Source organism: Seriola dumerili, unplaced genomic scaffold (genome assembly GCF_002260705.1).
Source record: "Seriola dumerili isolate Sdu_G_001 unplaced genomic scaffold, Sdu_1.0 BDQW01000321.1, whole genome shotgun sequence".
In the NCBI taxonomy this organism is placed as follows: domain Eukaryota; kingdom Metazoa; phylum Chordata; class Actinopteri; order Carangiformes; family Carangidae; genus Seriola; species Seriola dumerili.
The window spans coordinates 622272-639535 of record NW_019174576.1 but is presented as its reverse complement, the minus strand read 5'-3'; the positions used below and the strand labels follow the sequence as shown (position 1 = coordinate 639535).

Sequence of the window (17264 nt, the reverse complement as noted above, 5' to 3'; positions counted from 1 at the left end):
TTCATACATGCCACAGTACATGACTGGATGGTAATTGCTTAATTGTACCATGCAGTGAAGCCGTGTGGAGGCATCTGCATTCGTTATGTTCAGACACGTCTCCAACCACCGTGAGACATTGTCCACCTCATTTTTCTAACTAAGTACTTAATGACTTATGACTAAATATGAGTAATAATCCTCCTGTATAGTTTATTTGTAAACTGCTGACCCCCACTGAAGCTTGGGTGTTTAACACTGCATCTCAAACCATTCCTGTTACACTTCACCCTTACACTGATATCCTATCTCTTACTATGGATATTATTATATTGCAGTTCTTAATGGAGTTTAGACTTTGCTGTTTGTTTTGTTTTTCTTTTGAGAAATTGAATCAGTAAAGTTTACTGTAAGAACTGAATAATTCGTATCAATCTTTTTAGAATAATTAAATTACATACTTCATGGTTTACTGATAGATTTATTTCAGTTTGGATTTTTCTAAGCGAAGAAACTTTGATGAATATGCTCACCCATCCACCCAGCTTCTGCCTGTAGGCCTAAATGTCACTTAAAATTCTAGGGGCAGCCATTACTGATCAAATGAGTTTGTTTACAATTCTGAATGAAGAAGACGTGATTTTTGAGGATAATGTACACGAAGGCTTGTACTAACTTCCTAATTAAAGGCTATAGGAATTTGTTAAATGGGAAAAAAATATTTATATTAACTGCTTTGTGGTCAAATAAGGTAGAAGCATGGTTATTAAACCTCCTTATATCTGTAACTTGAATGCACCATAAACAGGTTTCATCGGAATGGATACGTCAGCCACCACTGATTGGTTGGGGCAAAATAAGCCCACCTCTCGCGTCTTATTGGATGTGGTGAGAAATGTCCCGCCTCTTTCGAAATTCCTAAGCAGAACTCTCTTCCTATTGGTCCAGCGGGTCGGAGTGCAGAGAACAACAAACAAGATAGGGTGAAGACCGTCGGGATGGATGCAGGTAAACGAGATTTTATAGCAAAATAACAGTTTTTCTCTCCCTTAGCAAGCTAGTCTAGCTACAAAGCAACCACGGCATCGTTATTTCATACCTGGCAAAAAATCCCCTGCTCTATCACGACAGGATTGCCATTTCCAGCCGCCAGTCCAACACAGACCCTTGTTGCTTTGTAGCCTCGGTGACGTTAGCCTGCTAAAGTGATGACTAAAGCTAACTGCTAGCTTAACGTTAGCCTGTTGTAATTGCTAAATGTGGTGGTTTCCCCGCTTTGACAGTTCGTTGTACAGCCGTATAACTTTCTGTACGGTGTCCAGATGAAATCTGTGTTAATGACATGTGTTTATGATGAAGTTTCGCTCTTAATAATGAGCCTCCTGTCCTTGGTTTGACTGTTTATGCTAACGTTATGTTACGCCCAAGACGAACATCCCAGTCGATGCACTGTCACCATCACATCAGTTACACTACGTTACTGGTAGTACTGGGAATACTGTTAGCCATGAGAGAGGCTCTATGGTATGAAGGAAGACTCGTAATGGCACACAGAGAAAGCGATACTGTATTTGCGTCTATTTCGACTGAAAACATATCCCTTCTTTCTTTTAACGCTAGCTTTAAACCTGCAAATCACAGTTTCCTGTGTCAGAGCCAAGTAACTGACACGTAGTGAGCTAGCTCGTCAACTTTTTCCCGTCTGTTAGTTTTGTAGATAACATTATGGCGGTCTTACATGTGTTGGCATAAACAACATGAACCTTTTTAAACACTTAATTACCGGCACCATTTACTAGTTCGGTCAAGTTGGATAGATATCCACATATTCCAACTTCTGGGATGAAAAAAACAACAACACAAGAAACTTAACGACGCCTTTTTCCAACAGTACTAAGGTAGACATGGAGCTACAACATAATTTTCATCAGAATAAGCCATCCTCCGAGCTGGAGAAATAACATTGGTTTCTATGTGCACCGAAAAGAGATACTACAAAAATATTCAGTAAGTTTACTCTTATATAGTGTCACCAGAATCACATCATACATCAATGGGCTCCTATGGGTTTTCATAATTTTAGGGGAATTTTTATTAGGAGTTATAGTCTCTCACACTTTAGTGTCACAAAAATCAGTCCAACCTCTAGAGGTCTCCTGTTGGTAATACTATAACCTTTTGGGAAAACTGTGCTTTTTTATAATTTTGGGGATTTTTTACTGGGAAAAATATTCAGTGACTCCCCTTTTTATGAAGGATAGTGTCACTAAAATCACTTTTCACATCATTGGTCTCCTGTTGGTTATAGTAAAAAAAAAAATTGGTGCCACTACACTACACTAAAGAAATACATTATCCAAAGTACAACCAAACAGGGGTCCACTGATGTGGGATGTGATTGTGGTGACACCACACTGTATAAGAGTTAAATATTTTTGTAGTATCCCCTTTCAGTGTTGCACAGTCCCTGCGCACTTGTGTCACTTTATACTAATGTTATTTCTCCAACTTGGACGACAGCAGGTTGCAGCTCATTTTCTACCTTCATACTGTTGGAAAGAGGTGTCGTTTAAGTTTTTTTTTTATCCAGAAAGTTTGAATCTGTTAATATCTTTTCAGCTTTACCGAAGTGCACCAGCCGGCCGAAATGTTTTTTCTGTCTTAAGAGAATTGTGCCCTTTAATGGTGTCTATTACTGATGTGCCCAGTTTTATATACTTGGCTTTGCGCCCAGTGCTTCCAGTGACAAGTCTGCAAACAGTCTGTTACTGTGATTACCTTTTGGCACCACACTCTCTTGAAACCACTTACATGCATATTTTCTTACTTGCACAAAGGAGACTTTTTTTCAGATACTGATATGTGTGAAATATTTGTTTGATTTGATATATTTTTTGTACATATTGTTATGTACCCCTTCTTATTAAAGGGACACTCCACTGAAAAAATTACAAAAAATTACAAATTACAAAATGTGGCTGTGAAGTTTGACAGGATTTAGCATTTTTTTGTTTTTCCTGTACTAGGGATTGAAAGTCAGGATATTTTGGCCTCTGTCACAACAAATTTGACCATTCTTTTATAAGTCTGTTTGTCACTCCAGCGTTATGCAAGTATAACACTAAATTCTTTACAAGTCCTTTTAACTATAATTTGAGCTTTCCCTAATTTAGTGGAGCTTGTTTATAAGGTCTGTTCATTTCCCAATGAAATGCATTTGGCCAGAATTTGAAACTTGATACTTTATTTTATCCCACAGGAAGATTCCTCCTTCATTTGCTCCATTGCATATACAACATGACCCAGGTTAAGAGGCATGGGGATTAAAATGCTGGATAGTTTGTAGAGATACGTGTACAGTATATTGAACATACTTCCTGGAATTCTTCTCAAGCAACTAATGGATACTCCATCTGTGTTCCCTTACAGATAGCTTCAAGTGCAACAAGTTGCAAGTGATCAATAACATAACCCCCAGCAATTTCTCCCTTGAAATTTTTCAAAGGCTTACAACTGACATGTCTTTTTTCGCAGCTACCTTGACATACGACACACTTCGCTTTGGAGAGTTTGAAGATTTTCCTGAGACCTCAGAGCCTGTGTGGATCTTAGGGAAAGAATACAATGCACTCACAGGTAGGACTGTGGAATATGACGTGTATGTGAGAAAGAGAGGAGTATTTCAGTTACAAAGAGTCATATTAGCAGGTATACACTTTACTATTTGGATGTATGATAACATGGTGATTTCTGCTCCTCATGTAGAGAAAGATGAGATTTTATCAGATGTCACTTCACGACTGTGGTTCACATACAGAAAAAACTTCCCCCCCATTGGTAAGTGAAAACAACAAATCCGTGTTTTGGTTGAACTCCTCGGCTTCCGTTGATAAGTCATCTGGGGTTTCACTTCCAGCCACAAAAGCGATCCTGTGGGTGATTGTTGAATGTGTTACAGGTGGGACAGGACCAACATCAGATACGGGATGGGGATGTATGTTACGGTGCGGACAGATGATCCTGGGCGAGGCCTTGGTGTGTAGACATTTAGGCAGAGGTAAGACAACTTTAAAAATCCAAAAACAAAGATATCGATATCGTGTGTGACACTAATGGCTCTTCTCCAGTGAGTAGACTATAGCAAAACAGAGCTTGTTTTACACAGGCTTCATAACTGGTCTTTTGTTCTCAGACTGGAGATGGGCCAGAGACCAGAAACAAAGAGAAGAGTACATCAGTATTCTCAACGCCTTCATTGACAAAAAAGACAGCTATTATTCCATCCATCAAATTGGTAAGTAGCGACTGTCAAACCCTTCCAATTATATCAAGAGCTCACTCAGGCAGTCCTGAAACACTTTGCATAAAGTTGTTCTTACGTCTCTAAATGCTGCAGCCCAAATGGGAGTTGGAGAGGGAAAGCCTATAGGCCAGTGGTATGGACCAAACACAGTCGCCCAGGTTCTTAAGTAAGTACTGTGAAGAATATGCAAGGTCTGTTTGTTTCCACATTACTGTATTGTTTATTTCTACCGTTGGAAAAAGGTGAAAAGTACCTGCCAGCAGTCTTCAAATAGCTTGTTTTGGCCTGGTCCAACACCCCAAAGATATTCAATTTACAGTAATATAAAACACAAATACTGCAAATCCTCACATTGAGAGGCATGGAACCCATGAATTATTGGCATTTTTGCTTTATAATTTAAAGATTAAGAGTGCCCTGAAGAGATGTCCTAAAAACAAACAGCTATGTTACATATTCAGTGTATCTCACCAAAATTCATTGTTATTTGGTTGTTTATCCGTGAGCTCAAACAAATGTGTTGAATGCATTTCCTTCCTCTCAAAATATTTGTGCTCTAGCACAATACAAACAACACCAGGATGCACATGTAAAAACATTACTCTATAAAACTTTATAACAGAACAGAAAAGCCACATTTGTTGACACTGCTGCATGAACAAGAATCTCTGGACAAAAGCATCTGCCAAATCAATAAATGTCATTGTAAAACTTTTCTTCTGTAGAGCAGATGTTCAGTCAGTGTGATTCAGACGCACACTGTGACATCCTCAGTTGTTTGTATTGCATCATTTTTTTATGTCCTTGTCTCTCTTTTTCCACTCTCAGCATGTATTGACTTCACACTGTCAAACAATTAAAGACAGATTCTTTACTCTGAGGAGTAGCCTTCAAATTTGGTGTGACTGTTTCAATGTGCCGTCCCTCTCTCAGGAAGCTGGCAGTGTTTGATACGTGGAGCAGATTAGTGGTACACGTGGCGATGGACAACACTGTGGTCATCGAGGAGATCAGTGAGTGCAGCTGTGTTTGCAACTTTGTGTTTGAGAGTTTTTTTCCTGTTATCATTCATTAGCATAAGCAGTTCAAATGTCACTCAAGTGCTTGTACACCAGGTTAAACTATGGAGTGTGCACAGATTGAAAAGTAAAGTAGCCGAGTGCTGTGTGTCAGTATTTTACTCCAGAGCACGTCTGTCTCAACCCTCTCCGTCTTGAGTCTACTGCATGACCTGAAGCTATTCTGGTTCTGTCTAGTTTCTTTTACAAAGACAACAAACAGAAACTAAGACATGTTTTTCTTGTTGTACAGAACAGACAGTAGCAATTACCTTCACCAAGGACGTTATGTTTTCACTTATCTCTTTGTTTGTTGGTTGGTTTGTTTATGTGTCTGTCAGCAATGTCTTGTAAAAAAAAAAGTACTGAATCAACTTGCCCCAAACCTGGTGGAGAGATGGAGCATGGGCCAGGAAAGAGCCCATTAAATTTTAAAAGTGGCAGATCCAGGATTTTTTTTTTTTTTTCACTGTCGTTAACATGCTGACAGTTTGGACTCTTTCATCAGTTTCTCTGGAAACTCTTGAAAATGCACTTGGTAGAGCTCAGGCCTCTGTGAAGGCCAATGTCAAACAACATTCACCAGACTTCAGAGAAAAAAAAATAATTCATTGTAAATAATTTAGTGTTTATTTCTTTTCTTTTCTTTTTTCACTGCAGAGCGTCTCTGTATGCCCTGGCTGGATGTTGCAGGAGAAGCAGAGGGAATGGGGGAGCTCAACGGCTGCCTTGAGGGCGCATGTGCCCTGGCTGAGGAGGAGACGGCTCTCTGGAAACCTCTGGTACTGCTCATCCCCCTCAGGCTGGGCCTGAGTGATATAAATGAGGCCTACATTGAAACCCTCAAGGTGAGATACTTCAGTGTGTGTATCCATACTGTGTATTAAAATGATTACTCGTCAGTCTCATGAGGTTGCTATGGGAGATGGGGGACTTTAAATTACAAAAGTGAATTTACTCGGTTACTTGTTGTCAAAGTTACATTAGTCATGTGTGGTGATATAATGCAGACTTCAAATTAGTCCGTGTTCAGTACCACACTACAATAACATACTATGGTGAAAAAAGTCTGTGCTCTTAAATGCTTTGCCAGATCTCTGTGATTATGTAATTGTGGTCGGTTTGCAGACACATGCTACTCAGAGTTTGAGGAAATGTGGTCAGCAGTTGCACTTAACTGCGCACAGCTCTTTATTTGTGATTGGCTTCAAATATTATTTAGTCTGGGTCTGAACACGATCTTGATGTTGCTTTATCAGCTTCTCAGTGGATAACAAGTGAGAAATAAGCATCAATACAGACACAAGTTAGATTGTGGTGATGCAGGGGTGTCATAACATGTGCAACCTACAATTCAAGATACCCTGTAGTGTTGTGTCCACAATGGAAACTGGAGCGTCTGACTGATATGGCAACTTCCGTAAAGCAGCTATAATCAATAATGTATATTAACATGGCCACTTATACGTGTAAAAGTTTGTTTGAAGTGACGAGCTCACAGAGAATTATCACCAGTATCTGCAGTTCCTCAGCTCTACAGCTTTATAGCATTTCAATTAAACTTTACTCAATCTCACCACTCACATAGTAAAGTTTTCAGCCGCAGCAGTTTTTCAAAAATCCACTGTACACCAACTGGCCACCCCACAACAATAAAGTTAGCCTTGGTAAAGTTAGCATTTAGCAGCTAAAGAGCCAGATATTTTTCTCAGGAGTTGGTGGAGCCCAAACCAGACCTACAGAGAGAGAGAGTGAATATTGGACATATGATAATCAGGTGGCAAGAAACTAGCGCTGTCAACATTTTCAAAAATGGAATAAGATTATTCCTTCTAAAAAAGAACACACACACACACACAGGTTTGAACCATTTGAGTATTTATTTTTTTACATTATGACCATAAGAATACAACCAATACAACAAGGCACCTAACTTTTTGTAAAGCTTCTTATTTGGGTGCATCTTTTCGAGGTGTGAATGTAAAGCACTCTCTCTGCGGTCGAGTTGGGTTGTGAATTCTCTACCACACAGTTGTTGACCTACATTTCATTTTCAAACAGTGAAAGTGACACGGTGTGACTCCTGTCCGTCATGCATTCAGTGCAGCGGCCCCGTGAGGCAGACAGCCGCGGTACTGCTTCTTCTCAGTCAAATGTGTTTTCTAATTTAGAATATTTGTTGACAGCCCCACTATAAAACGTGATTCCAGCTAACGTGTAATAAGTTTCACCTTATCAACTTCATAAAGTGATATGTCAGTGTCGTGTTCACAGGTTGTTCTCACCGACCCCGAGGGGCCAAAAATCTCTTTTGAGGGTTAAAGAGAATTAAAGTTACACTTGAAAAAAGTTGTTGGGAGCAAGTTAAGTATGTGTGTTTGTGATAAATTGGGTAAAAAAAAAAAAATGTAAAACTGGTGCTTAAATTAACACTGAGGCAAATTCAGCTACAGCTGGGGTGAGATAAACCCTCTTGTCTCTTTTTACAGCAATGCTTCATGCTGCCTCAGTCCCTGGGTGTTATTGGGGGAAAACCCAACAGTGCCCATTACTTCATTGGTTATGTCGGTATGTCTGGTCTCTGTGTTTGTGAAATAAACACCCAAACCCACCCACCCACCCACCCAAGCAAACTCATGCTCACCATATTAATTTTATTTTGACAAGTCCAATCTGTTTCTGAACATGCCATTGTTTTTTTTTGTTTTTTTCCCCGTCGTCAGGAGAGGAACTCATCTATTTAGACCCACACACCACACAGCCTGCAGTGGAGCCGTGTGAAGACAGCCAGGTCCCTGATGAGACGTACCATTGTCAGCACCCACCCTGTCGTATGCACATCTGTGAGCTGGACCCATCCATCGCAGCGGTAGGAATGGCAGGGGGGATTTTATAGCACAGAGCTTTTGTGTCCCAAACTAAAGCCCATTGTTAATCGTGATTGTGAGCAGGCAGAAAAAACTTTTTAGTCAGATGTTCCATAGCCAATTGTTTTTTCTGGTTTCTGCCAGGGTTTCTTCTGCAGAACAGAGGACGAGTTTGATGACTGGTGTATGCGCTTAAGAAGGGTATGTTTGTGTGTGTGTGTGTGTGTGTGTGTGTGTGAACACTGCTCCTCTGTTGTTCCCTTGACCCGTCCAAACAAAATCATCACTTTCCCGTTAGAGGAATCTGTAGATGAAATGATGAAATGTCTTCCTCTTCTAGCTGTCCTGCAAAAGAGGGGGCCTGCCCATGTTTGAACTAGTAGACAGTCAGCCGTCTCACATGGTCAGCGTGGATGCCCTTAACCTTACTCCTGGTAAATAACACTGCACATTTTTGGCAACATATTTTACCCCCCCCCAAAAAATTGGTTAATGAAAACATTTTTTTTTTCTTTTATGTGTTGATCCCCTTTCCTTCGCAGATTTCTCGGACTCGGACCGGTTGGAGCGGTTCTTTGACTCAGAAGACGAAGAGTTTGAGATCCTCTCCCTGTGAGGAACATATGAACAATGATTTACTGTTCTCGACAGCAGGCGAGAGACTCTGTCTCTTCTCTGTATCAGAAGGGAAGCCTGAGAGGAGGAACATTATTTGGAGACCTCTTGAGCCAATCCAGCTCCAATGGTGTAGTCAGTGTGTCACACAGTGTTCTTCAACCTCTGATTGCTCTGTATCCAACATTGAGACTGCCTGGTGGAAGCCGTAGCAGGAGCTCAGGATAAATTCTGTATGCACATCTTCACATACATGTGTTTCCATTTGAGTCTTAACACTTTAAATGTTTATTCTGAAGTGATATGGTGCCTTTCCCTGACTCCATAAGTAAAATTGCCATAACAGTTTTCTGTTGTATAGAACACAATGGTTCATAATGCCCATGGCTTGCGCAGTTTGTCACTAATAACTGAAGTCTGTAACAGCCTGTAATGAAACCAAATTTAGTCAAATCTGCAGACAAGTTGTATTAATTGTTCATGCAAAGTATCCTTGCCAAGTCTGAACATATACACTAGTTCATTTGAAGATTATTTATTTAATCACAATATCTAGACAGGTGAAAGAACAATAGACATGTAAGAGATTAAAAACTAAAAATAAAATCCAAATCTGATATTTGAAAACTGAATCTCTCTCTTCGATTTCAAGACAGTCTAAAAAAATATATCGCATAAACAATATGGCAAGTGGGCTAAACAATGTGTAGTGTGCAAAAGAATGAGTTAGTTATTATAGCAAATAATGTACAAAAATAACTAAATCTTGCATCACAGAGTGTCTTGGTCCTGTAACAGCGGTTTCACCCAGACTGGCATGCGGTCACTTCCATAGCTCTCCAAGCGGCAGGTTCTGAGCTGTGTTGATAGTATTAAGGCTGTGGGTGGTGATCTCCCTGTGCACATCCTCAATACTCTGAGAAGCATCAATTTCCTAGAACAGACGATTAAGATGACAACATATATTGAATACGATCAGTTTAATCTTATTTAACATGTCACCTGGGAATAAATTATCTCGTACCTGCCAGTTGACTGAGGGATCTTTCATCAGCTGATCAAATTTCTGTTGAACTGTTCTTTGGAAATCGTCGATCTCATATCTCTCTTCCCCAAACTGGCCTCTGAGAGCAGCCTGAGCAGGGCTGAGCTGTAGAAACATAACGAGGTCCGGCTTTGGCAGTCCCACGTCAGGTTTCTTGCACCAGTCCAGACAGAACCCCTGGAGAGGACGGAGCAAGTCAAGCTAGCTGTTGCTCCTCTCATAACCGACATGACGATGATGATGATGATGATGGATGCAGAGTTTGAACGGCTAAAAAAAGACTCACCGGCTTGGCACTGGTGAAAGCAGCTCCAGAGAAGGCATACCTGTCTACAACCAGAGTGGTGCCTTGCTCCAGCTTCTTCTTCATTGAAGGTCTATGGGTGAGAATAATTTTACTATGCTGCACAAGAAAATTCAGGCTAAAACATATACACCTTCCCCCACCCCCACCTGAGTGTGGATTATTGTTAAAAGAGTTACCTGCAGAAAGAAATTGTTAAGAAGATTTACACAAAGTTGTGTGCTTTTCTAAACAACGTTGCTGGTGATATTCCATTTTTTTTTTGTTTTGTTTTCCACGAATCTCATAAAAAGACCAAACCATCACTGTGTTCTCGAGTTTGTCTTTAATATGTTCCTCAGCCTGTCTGTGGCTCTAGGCTCCAAATCCATTTAAAAACTTTCATGTAAAAAAGATCACATGTACATACTTTTTTTTTCTTCTTTTTTTTTAAAAGCAAAATAAACATCTGGCCACTGTAGCCTTTAGCAAACATTACTCAAACAGGAATAAGTATTGCTTTTGTCATGGACTATTTATTGCACCAGGATGGCATGTTAGGGGTCGACCAAAAAAACGAAACAAAACAACAAACATCTACAGTGCTGTAGTCATGGTAATGTGCAATACTGTGGCTCGTGGTTTTGGACAACAACAGAGTAATGAATTATAGGAGGATTTGACGACACAGACAAAACTTGTCAGTCGGATCAGTTAATTGTTGGTTTCGGTATTTTCATGTTATTTGCCGACTATAAGCAAAATACAGAATATCATAATATTTATTCCTACCTTACATTTTGTTAGACTTTTATTATTTATACTCCATTTAAGTCCGTGCTTTACATGCAAAACATCCACTGAGCTGAATAAGATACAACCACTGCAATAGTTATATAAAAACAGAAATACCAGAATGCATAAAAATAAAGTGCATTTCACCCAACAAATAGAACTCTAGTGTAACTGACCTTATTTTCAGACACAGAAGTGGTATGATGCTCAAGGTTTAAATGAGCAGGAGTCTGATCGAGCAACTTCGGGCAAAAGTACATTAAACATTAAAAAGGGTCAGTTTATTCATGATATATATATATATATATAAAATACATAAAAACACATTCTATTCCTTTATCCTGAATTGTTTTTTTGTTTGTTTTTTTAATTGATGCAGTTATAGATATATATTCCTCTGAAACTTCTGCCCTCATATTAACACAATGGGGCACCAATGGAATTGCTTTTGTTGCTATTAAGCGTATGAAATTTAACTTTTAAACGCACATCCTCAATTACCAGGCTAAATAAACCCAGAACTCAGTGAATGGCTTGATACCACAAAAAAAGAAAAACCAGGGCTGTCCCTTAAACGTCAGCTGATGACTCTGATCACTGGGCGTGTTTCAGCTGTGACATTGTGGGTAGAACTAGAACCCTAACTGTAGTGGAGGCATGTTTATTTAACACACCTGTGATGTTCCTGCTATGACATACCTGCAGTAATACAATCCACTGTCGACTTAAACACTATTTTCACTTTACAATAACATTTGAATGTAAGACTTTACGTGTTTTAAACAGTGTCTCGTCGCACAATAAATGCAGGGGGCCTTACACCATCTCCCAGCGGTTTGCAGAGAACAGCAAGTGCACGACATGGTCCTCCAGGTCACTCTTCTTCTCCAGGTAGGCGCTGATCAGCTGTCCAATTATTGTGGTCCTGTCTGCACCAAGAAATCACAGCAAGTTACACAGCGGTCACGTGTCCTACCTTCACCCACACACCTGGACGGGAGCATTCAAACAGACAAACACTGGTACAAAGCGATTGAGACAGTGTCCCGTCTCACCGGGGAATCTCATCATCTCCACGGACTGTCCACTTTGTTGTAGCGCCTGGACTAGTTTGTTGCACTGCGTCGTTTTCCCGGCTTTGTCCACCCCCTCCAGCACAATGAGCGCTCCTCTTTTACCCGCCATGACACCCGACTGTTTACCAGCGCTGTCGTGGAGTTTACAGAGACAAAGACGAGCTGTCCTAGCTCCACGGAAGGGAAGAATGCGCGTCACCAGCATTTACCGCCTTTTTTTTTTTTATTATTGAAACTAAATGCCAACAAGGAAGTTAAGTCGCACTTCCGGTTTCGTCATTTTGTAATAACTTTATTTAAACCAGCGGGAGAAGAGAATAACAAATACACGTGGGTTTATTAGGTACACCTTGCTAAAACTAAGACAGTTTAATCCCCTTAGGTAATTTAGAAAACATAATTACATTTTATAATTACATTATTGAAGACATTTAATATTATTATTATTATTATGTTATTCGTGTCTTTCCCATATATTATTGATTTTGATTGCACACTCCATTAACACTAACACAAATTCACTTGTATAGAGTGCTGAATTTACAAAAAGGAGCTGCTGGTGTTTATATACTTTTTAAATTTAATTTTAATGAAAGGTGGCTGTGTGTTGTTTTTTGGAGGGTTATTTCCCTATTTGTTAGCATGTATTTAAGGGGAAAGATCCAATCCTTTTCACAACATATATTTTCAACTACTTACTTACTTCTTATAGCAAAAGTATATCAAAGCTTTAGCAGTATACTAATAACTAAGATTCATGGGATGTGTAGTTGTTGGATGAAGAGTTTTTTAAATTATTATTTAAATGGTCTTTTGAATATTAACAGAAAAAAAAAGAGTGAGGTATTTAGTAAGATGAAATAAGCTAGAATAGCTAGGATGTGGTCTCTGTTTCACATGCAAAATGTACCTAATGTACCATTTAGAGTGGAATACTATCATGTAAAAAAAATAGGTAGCATGTGTTTATATTAGACTGAAAACCAAACATAATTGGTAAAGGCTTAGATCACAGACTGGTACTGGCAGAAGATGTCACAGTACTATGAGGACAAGCCCAGTTTTCCTATTCAAGCAATGAATGAGCTGCACAAGACGGAGAGAATAATCATTTATTTATTACACATAGTCTCTTGTTTATGATAATAGCGCTGGTTCAGGATTATCGCTGAACCATCCAACAGCAACATGTCACACTTTGCTCTTGTGGCAGTGTTTCAGAGCATCTTTCAGTGCCGCCAGCACCATGTCAACATTGGCCTTGCTGCTGTTACATCCCATCAATCCAACACGCAACACCTGAAAAGACCAAATACAACTAGAATTTAGGCTGCACAGGACTTCAGCAACTTCCATGTGAACAAATACGTGGTAAAGAAGTGAGTATAAAGGCACATAATCTTTTACCAAGCCAACTGATGGTCCAAGCCCTCCAGAAATTTCTAAGTTGTGTGTTTTCATGATGTAGGTTGTGATCTCTTTCCAGTCATATCCATGAGGAGCGACGATAGTGGTCACTGTGGGCAGTCTCGCTTTCTGTAACATCCAATTAAGTCAGGCTTGGTAAGTTCCCATTTCCCCAAAACAGCTTCATGAATGAATGTGTGAATTCCACCAAGGGTAATTAGAAAAATCACATGACATTACATGGTATGGGAACTTGAAACTCACTTTTTCCTTGACAAAAAGTTTGAGACCCATGCTTTCTAGACCAGCGTGGAAATATTCCGCCACTTTTTCATGTCTTTCCCACGACTTCTCCAGACCCTTAGAAGAACAAAACATAAAAACAACAGTCACAAAAACAAACAAAACATTTATTGAATAGCCATGACCGTTTATGCATAACCCATATTTCCAATTTGTACATGTTCATTTTCAATGTGCTGTTCAGTGAGCTCTATGAGGCTGTGCTTTGGCACAGCGGTGCTTCAACCTGAATGCTAATGCTATGCTAACATGCTCACAATGACAATGCTATCATTCTGATGTTTAACAGGTGTAATGTTTACCATGTTCTCCATCTTAGTTTAGCATGTTAGCATTTGCTTTATAGTGCTAAACACAAGTGCAACTGAGGCTGGTGGGAATTAGTTATTAGTTAGTGATTAGTTTTGCTGGTCATAAACCAAAGCATTGGACAAACTGAAATTTTGACCTGATGATGCTGCAAGACAGAGGATCACCAGAGTCAGTAGGATCCATCCTCTGGGGAACACGAATTTCAGCTCATTAAATAGTTGTTGAAATCTTTCAGCTGGGACAAAAGTGGTCGACTGACCGACCAACAGACCAATCAGCTCATTCCTGCAGCCTTGGCTCCAAAAGCTTCTCAGTGGTTAATTCATATTTTTTACCTTGTTCTGACAAAAGTATTGTTGGCACAGAGGTGGAATGGTACATTTTTTTTCCCCACTCTTGTACCTGCTCAATATCTTTCTGTATAGTGCTTTTGCAGCTCCAGACAAAAACGCAAAATCAAGATATTTCACTTTAACACGTCCCACCTCTTCAACAAGGACAGCCAGGCTCTCCCTCAGGGAGTAAAAAGCAGTGACCGGACCTGTGTGGTGATATCTACAGGGAGGAAATACCGAGGACAGAGAAATATACAGAGATTGTGCAACGTACGGCTAAAAATGAAACCACTGTTCAAAATGTGATCGGTTCCTGTTTGAAGGAAACAAAAAACGTCTTACACTCTGGACGGCTTGCCATCACATCCCCAGTAGTTTGCGAGCCAACTCAAATCCAAGAAGAATGACACGGGCTTTGTCCTCCGGTTGAATATTTTCTGGCTGTGGACAAATTCAGCCTTAAAAAAAAAAAACTCTTCACAATTGAATCCTAATCTATAACTTGCAGCCATGTAAGGTGTATACAGCTCTCACCACGCTCTCTCACTGAAGGAGATGGGTGCTGTACCCGGCGGGGCATTCAGAACCTTTTGAGAGCCTGTGTATAGGATGTCTATTCCTGTGAATACAGACATTCACAAACAAGACAAATCTGTTTTTGGTGACAACAAAACCGATATAGAAGCACAGTACGGACGTGTTCAATGTTTTCATCAGCTGCTTTTGGAAGGATTTAAGACTAAACCTTGCTGGTCCATGTATAGAGGGGTTCCTCCCATTGAAGCCACAGAGTCTACGAGAAACAGGCAGTTGTACCTGTAGGCAAAAATCATAAAACATCTGCTTTAATCTGCTTATCTTTTGTTACAGATGTGACGATGACGGAGGTGCTGAGCGTCGCGTCTCACTTGTGACACAGCTGTCCGATGCCATCTAAAGGATGCAAGACTCCTGTGGAGGATTCTCCGTGAGCGAGGAAGAACAGGACGGGCCTGTGCTTTGATAAGGCCTGCGGTGAGAAAACAGTGTGATCGCTCAGACTGAGGCTTCGACAGGAATTACTAATTGATAATTGGAGTGTTAGGACACAGTGTACCTGCTCGAGCTCTGCATTGGTGAAGAAGCCTCCAGGAGGCGCCACGATGGTGTTCACTCTGGCCCCTGTTGGATTGACACGCATGGTATTCTGTCATGATTGTTATTCCGTCGTTTGATAGATGACACATGATTTTTTTTTATTTTTTTAAAGTACCTATCCTCTCTGCCATTTCCGCCGCTCGCTCTCCCCATATGCCGTTCACGGCAGCCAGCACGCTGTCCCCGGGCTCCACTGCGTTGAAGATGGCGCACTCCATGGCAGTGTGGCCGGTGCCGCTCACAGCTAAAGTCATACTGTTGCGAGTCTGAAACATGTACTGGATTCCACTTTTGATGTCATTCATGATCTGTAATGTAAAATGAGAAACGTATGGTGAGTTGAAATAGAAATATGTTAATCTTTACTGTTGCCTTCAATAAGCGGCAGACTGAGTGTGGTTAGCTGCAGCGCTTTAAATCTCTACAATCAAGCTAGAAGTCACGTGGTCAGAAAATTAACCAGCAACTATTCTGATTATTGATTTACTCATTTTAAGAAAAAAAAAGAAATCAAAATATGGATATATGAATTCCTTTTTTTTTTTTTTTTTTCATTTTTTTGCCCAAAAAGTTAAAAGACAATAACTGGCAAATTGATCAATAGTGAAACACATATTAGGTTCAGGCCAGTATGTGCACTCACTCACTCACTCACTCACTCACTCACTCACTCACTCACTCACTCACTCACACACACACACACAGGAATGATGAATAACAACTTTTGAAATATATTACAAAATATTTTGCAAAATATACTTTAAGTATTAAAAATGAAAGTGTTCATTGTATGTAATCAGGTCATGTTTGAACTACTTTATAAATTACAGTATGTTGGGTCATTTAATTTAAAAAAAAGCATTTTTTTTTTCTTCTTGTTGATCTTTTCTGTGTAAAATCTCAATCTACAAAGTAACCAGGCACTAAATCAGCTAAAGTAAAGAAATATATTAGTATAAAATGCCCAGTATTTCTCTTTGAGGTGCAGTAGAGTGGAAGCAAAGCAACATGAAACTGAAATACTCAAGTAAAGTACAATTGCATCAAAATTAGTACAATACTTGAGTAAATAGTTTTCTGCGCACCACAGAGACAATTTTGTGACAGATAGATGATGCCAGTCTCTTCCTCTAGAATCTACATCATTTGTATTAAATACAGTGTCACCTCAAATATCTCTGGGTGCATGTGTCCGATGACAGGACTGGCCCCGGCGTCCAAGATGCGAGGAGGGACGTTGGAGGGTCCCGGTCCAAACATGTGACGGTGAGGAACCGCCAGCGGTTTCTGCAGGCATTTTGGTGGAGGCACAGAGATGGACGACATGTTTCAAACAGTGCGACACGCGCAGTAAAACCACAAAGAGCCGTGGAATCGGGTGAAGTATGAACTCAGCTGAGCACTCCCCTCTGTCTGACCAGTGAGGTCCGCAGGTCAGGAGTCTGTCACAACATTTTCTGCTTTTATCTCTTTCGTCTTTTGTCAACACTCTGTTTTCTGAGCTCAGGTAGCTTGATGCTTTTTTTTTTTTCCACAGATAAGGAAGTCAACATGTCCTCAAATGTTAATTATTGACTACAGGCTCTCCAGGCTTAACTATTACACTGCTATCCACTGCTCTTGCCCCATTAACAGACTGTTCCTGGCTGAACATACAAGTGTAAATGTGCTCTGCAAGCCTGCATTTGAAATCCATCAATTGTACCCTCTGAAAAGTTTGGACTTGTAATATTCACACAGGAGATTTCA

At 40.0% G+C, this 17264-nt stretch overlaps 3 protein-coding genes across 7 annotated transcripts; 1 reads left to right on the top strand and 2 right to left on the bottom strand.

Annotated features, from left to right (window-relative positions):
* The first annotated feature begins 929 nt into the window (after window positions 1-929).
* Window positions 930-9124, top strand: atg4b (autophagy related 4B cysteine peptidase). Of its 5 annotated transcripts, none has more exons than XM_022759313.1 (13): window positions 930-987; window positions 3514-3615; window positions 3745-3816; window positions 3938-4036; window positions 4172-4273; window positions 4376-4448; window positions 5216-5295; window positions 6001-6188; window positions 7830-7908; window positions 8064-8209; window positions 8352-8408; window positions 8548-8641; window positions 8750-9124. In XM_022759313.1, the coding sequence occupies exons 1-13, from the start codon at window positions 978-980 to the stop codon at window positions 8821-8823; spliced, it is 1176 nt and encodes a 391-aa protein (XP_022615034.1). In that variant the 5' UTR covers window positions 930-977; the 3' UTR covers window positions 8824-9124. The 5 variants fall into 5 exon arrangements, with proteins under 5 accessions (XP_022615034.1, XP_022615033.1, XP_022615032.1 ...); XM_022759312.1 differs by having other exon boundaries at window positions 8732-9124; XM_022759311.1 differs by having other exon boundaries at window positions 4349-4448.
* Window positions 9125-9226: 102 nt separating this feature from the next.
* On the bottom strand, window positions 9227-12234 carry dtymk (deoxythymidylate kinase). The gene is made up of 5 exons (XM_022759315.1): window positions 12001-12234; window positions 11766-11874; window positions 10154-10244; window positions 9847-10044; window positions 9227-9756 (listed from the first exon to the last, which is right to left on the bottom strand). Exons 1-5 carry the CDS (start codon window positions 12224-12226, stop codon window positions 9646-9648), a joined length of 735 nt encoding a protein of 244 aa, XP_022615036.1. The 5' UTR covers window positions 12227-12234; the 3' UTR covers window positions 9227-9645.
* An 885-nt stretch (window positions 12235-13119) lies between these two features.
* agxt (alanine-glyoxylate aminotransferase) lies at window positions 13120-17040 on the bottom strand. The gene is made up of 11 exons (XM_022759304.1): window positions 16683-17040; window positions 15631-15823; window positions 15475-15539; window positions 15287-15387; window positions 15124-15194; window positions 14913-14997; window positions 14721-14819; window positions 14529-14598; window positions 13693-13788; window positions 13429-13557; window positions 13120-13320 (listed from the first exon to the last, which is right to left on the bottom strand). The coding sequence occupies exons 1-11, from the start codon at window positions 16839-16841 to the stop codon at window positions 13213-13215; spliced, it is 1176 nt and encodes a 391-aa protein (XP_022615025.1). The 5' UTR covers window positions 16842-17040; the 3' UTR covers window positions 13120-13212.
* Window positions 17041-17264: the final 224 nt, after the last annotated feature.

Bases quoted from the DNA above. Each gene is read 5' to 3' on its own strand.
- atg4b (XM_022759310.1), top strand. The intron at 4,274-4,348 runs GTAAGTAGCGAC...CTTTGCATAAAG, and splicing joins TTATTCCATCCATCAAATTG to TTGTTCTTACGTCTCTAAAT. The intron at 8,210-8,351 runs GTAGGAATGGCA...GGTTTCTGCCAG, and splicing joins TGGACCCATCCATCGCAGCG to GGTTTCTTCTGCAGAACAGA.
- dtymk (XM_022759315.1), bottom strand. From the start codon at position 12,226: ATGCTGGTGACGCGCATTCTTCCCTTCCGTGGAGCTAGGACAGCTCGT. The intron at 10,245-11,765 runs GTAAGGCCCCCT...TCTCACCCATAG, and splicing joins GCAAACCGCTGGGAGATGGT to ACCTTCAATGAAGAAGAAGC. The intron at 9,757-9,846 runs GTACGAGATAAT...CGTCTGTTCTAG, and splicing joins ATCCCTCAGTCAACTGGCAG to GAAATTGATGCTTCTCAGAG.
- agxt (XM_022759304.1), bottom strand. From the start codon at position 16,841: ATGTCGTCCATCTCTGTGCCTCCACCAAAATGCCTGCAGAAACCGCTG. The intron at 15,824-16,682 runs GTGACACTGTAT...TTTACATTACAG, and splicing joins TGCACCCAGAGATATTTGAG to ATCATGAATGACATCAAAAG. The intron at 14,599-14,720 runs GTAAGACGTTTT...TCCTCCCTGTAG, and splicing joins GATGGCAAGCCGTCCAGAGT to ATATCACCACACAGGTCCGG.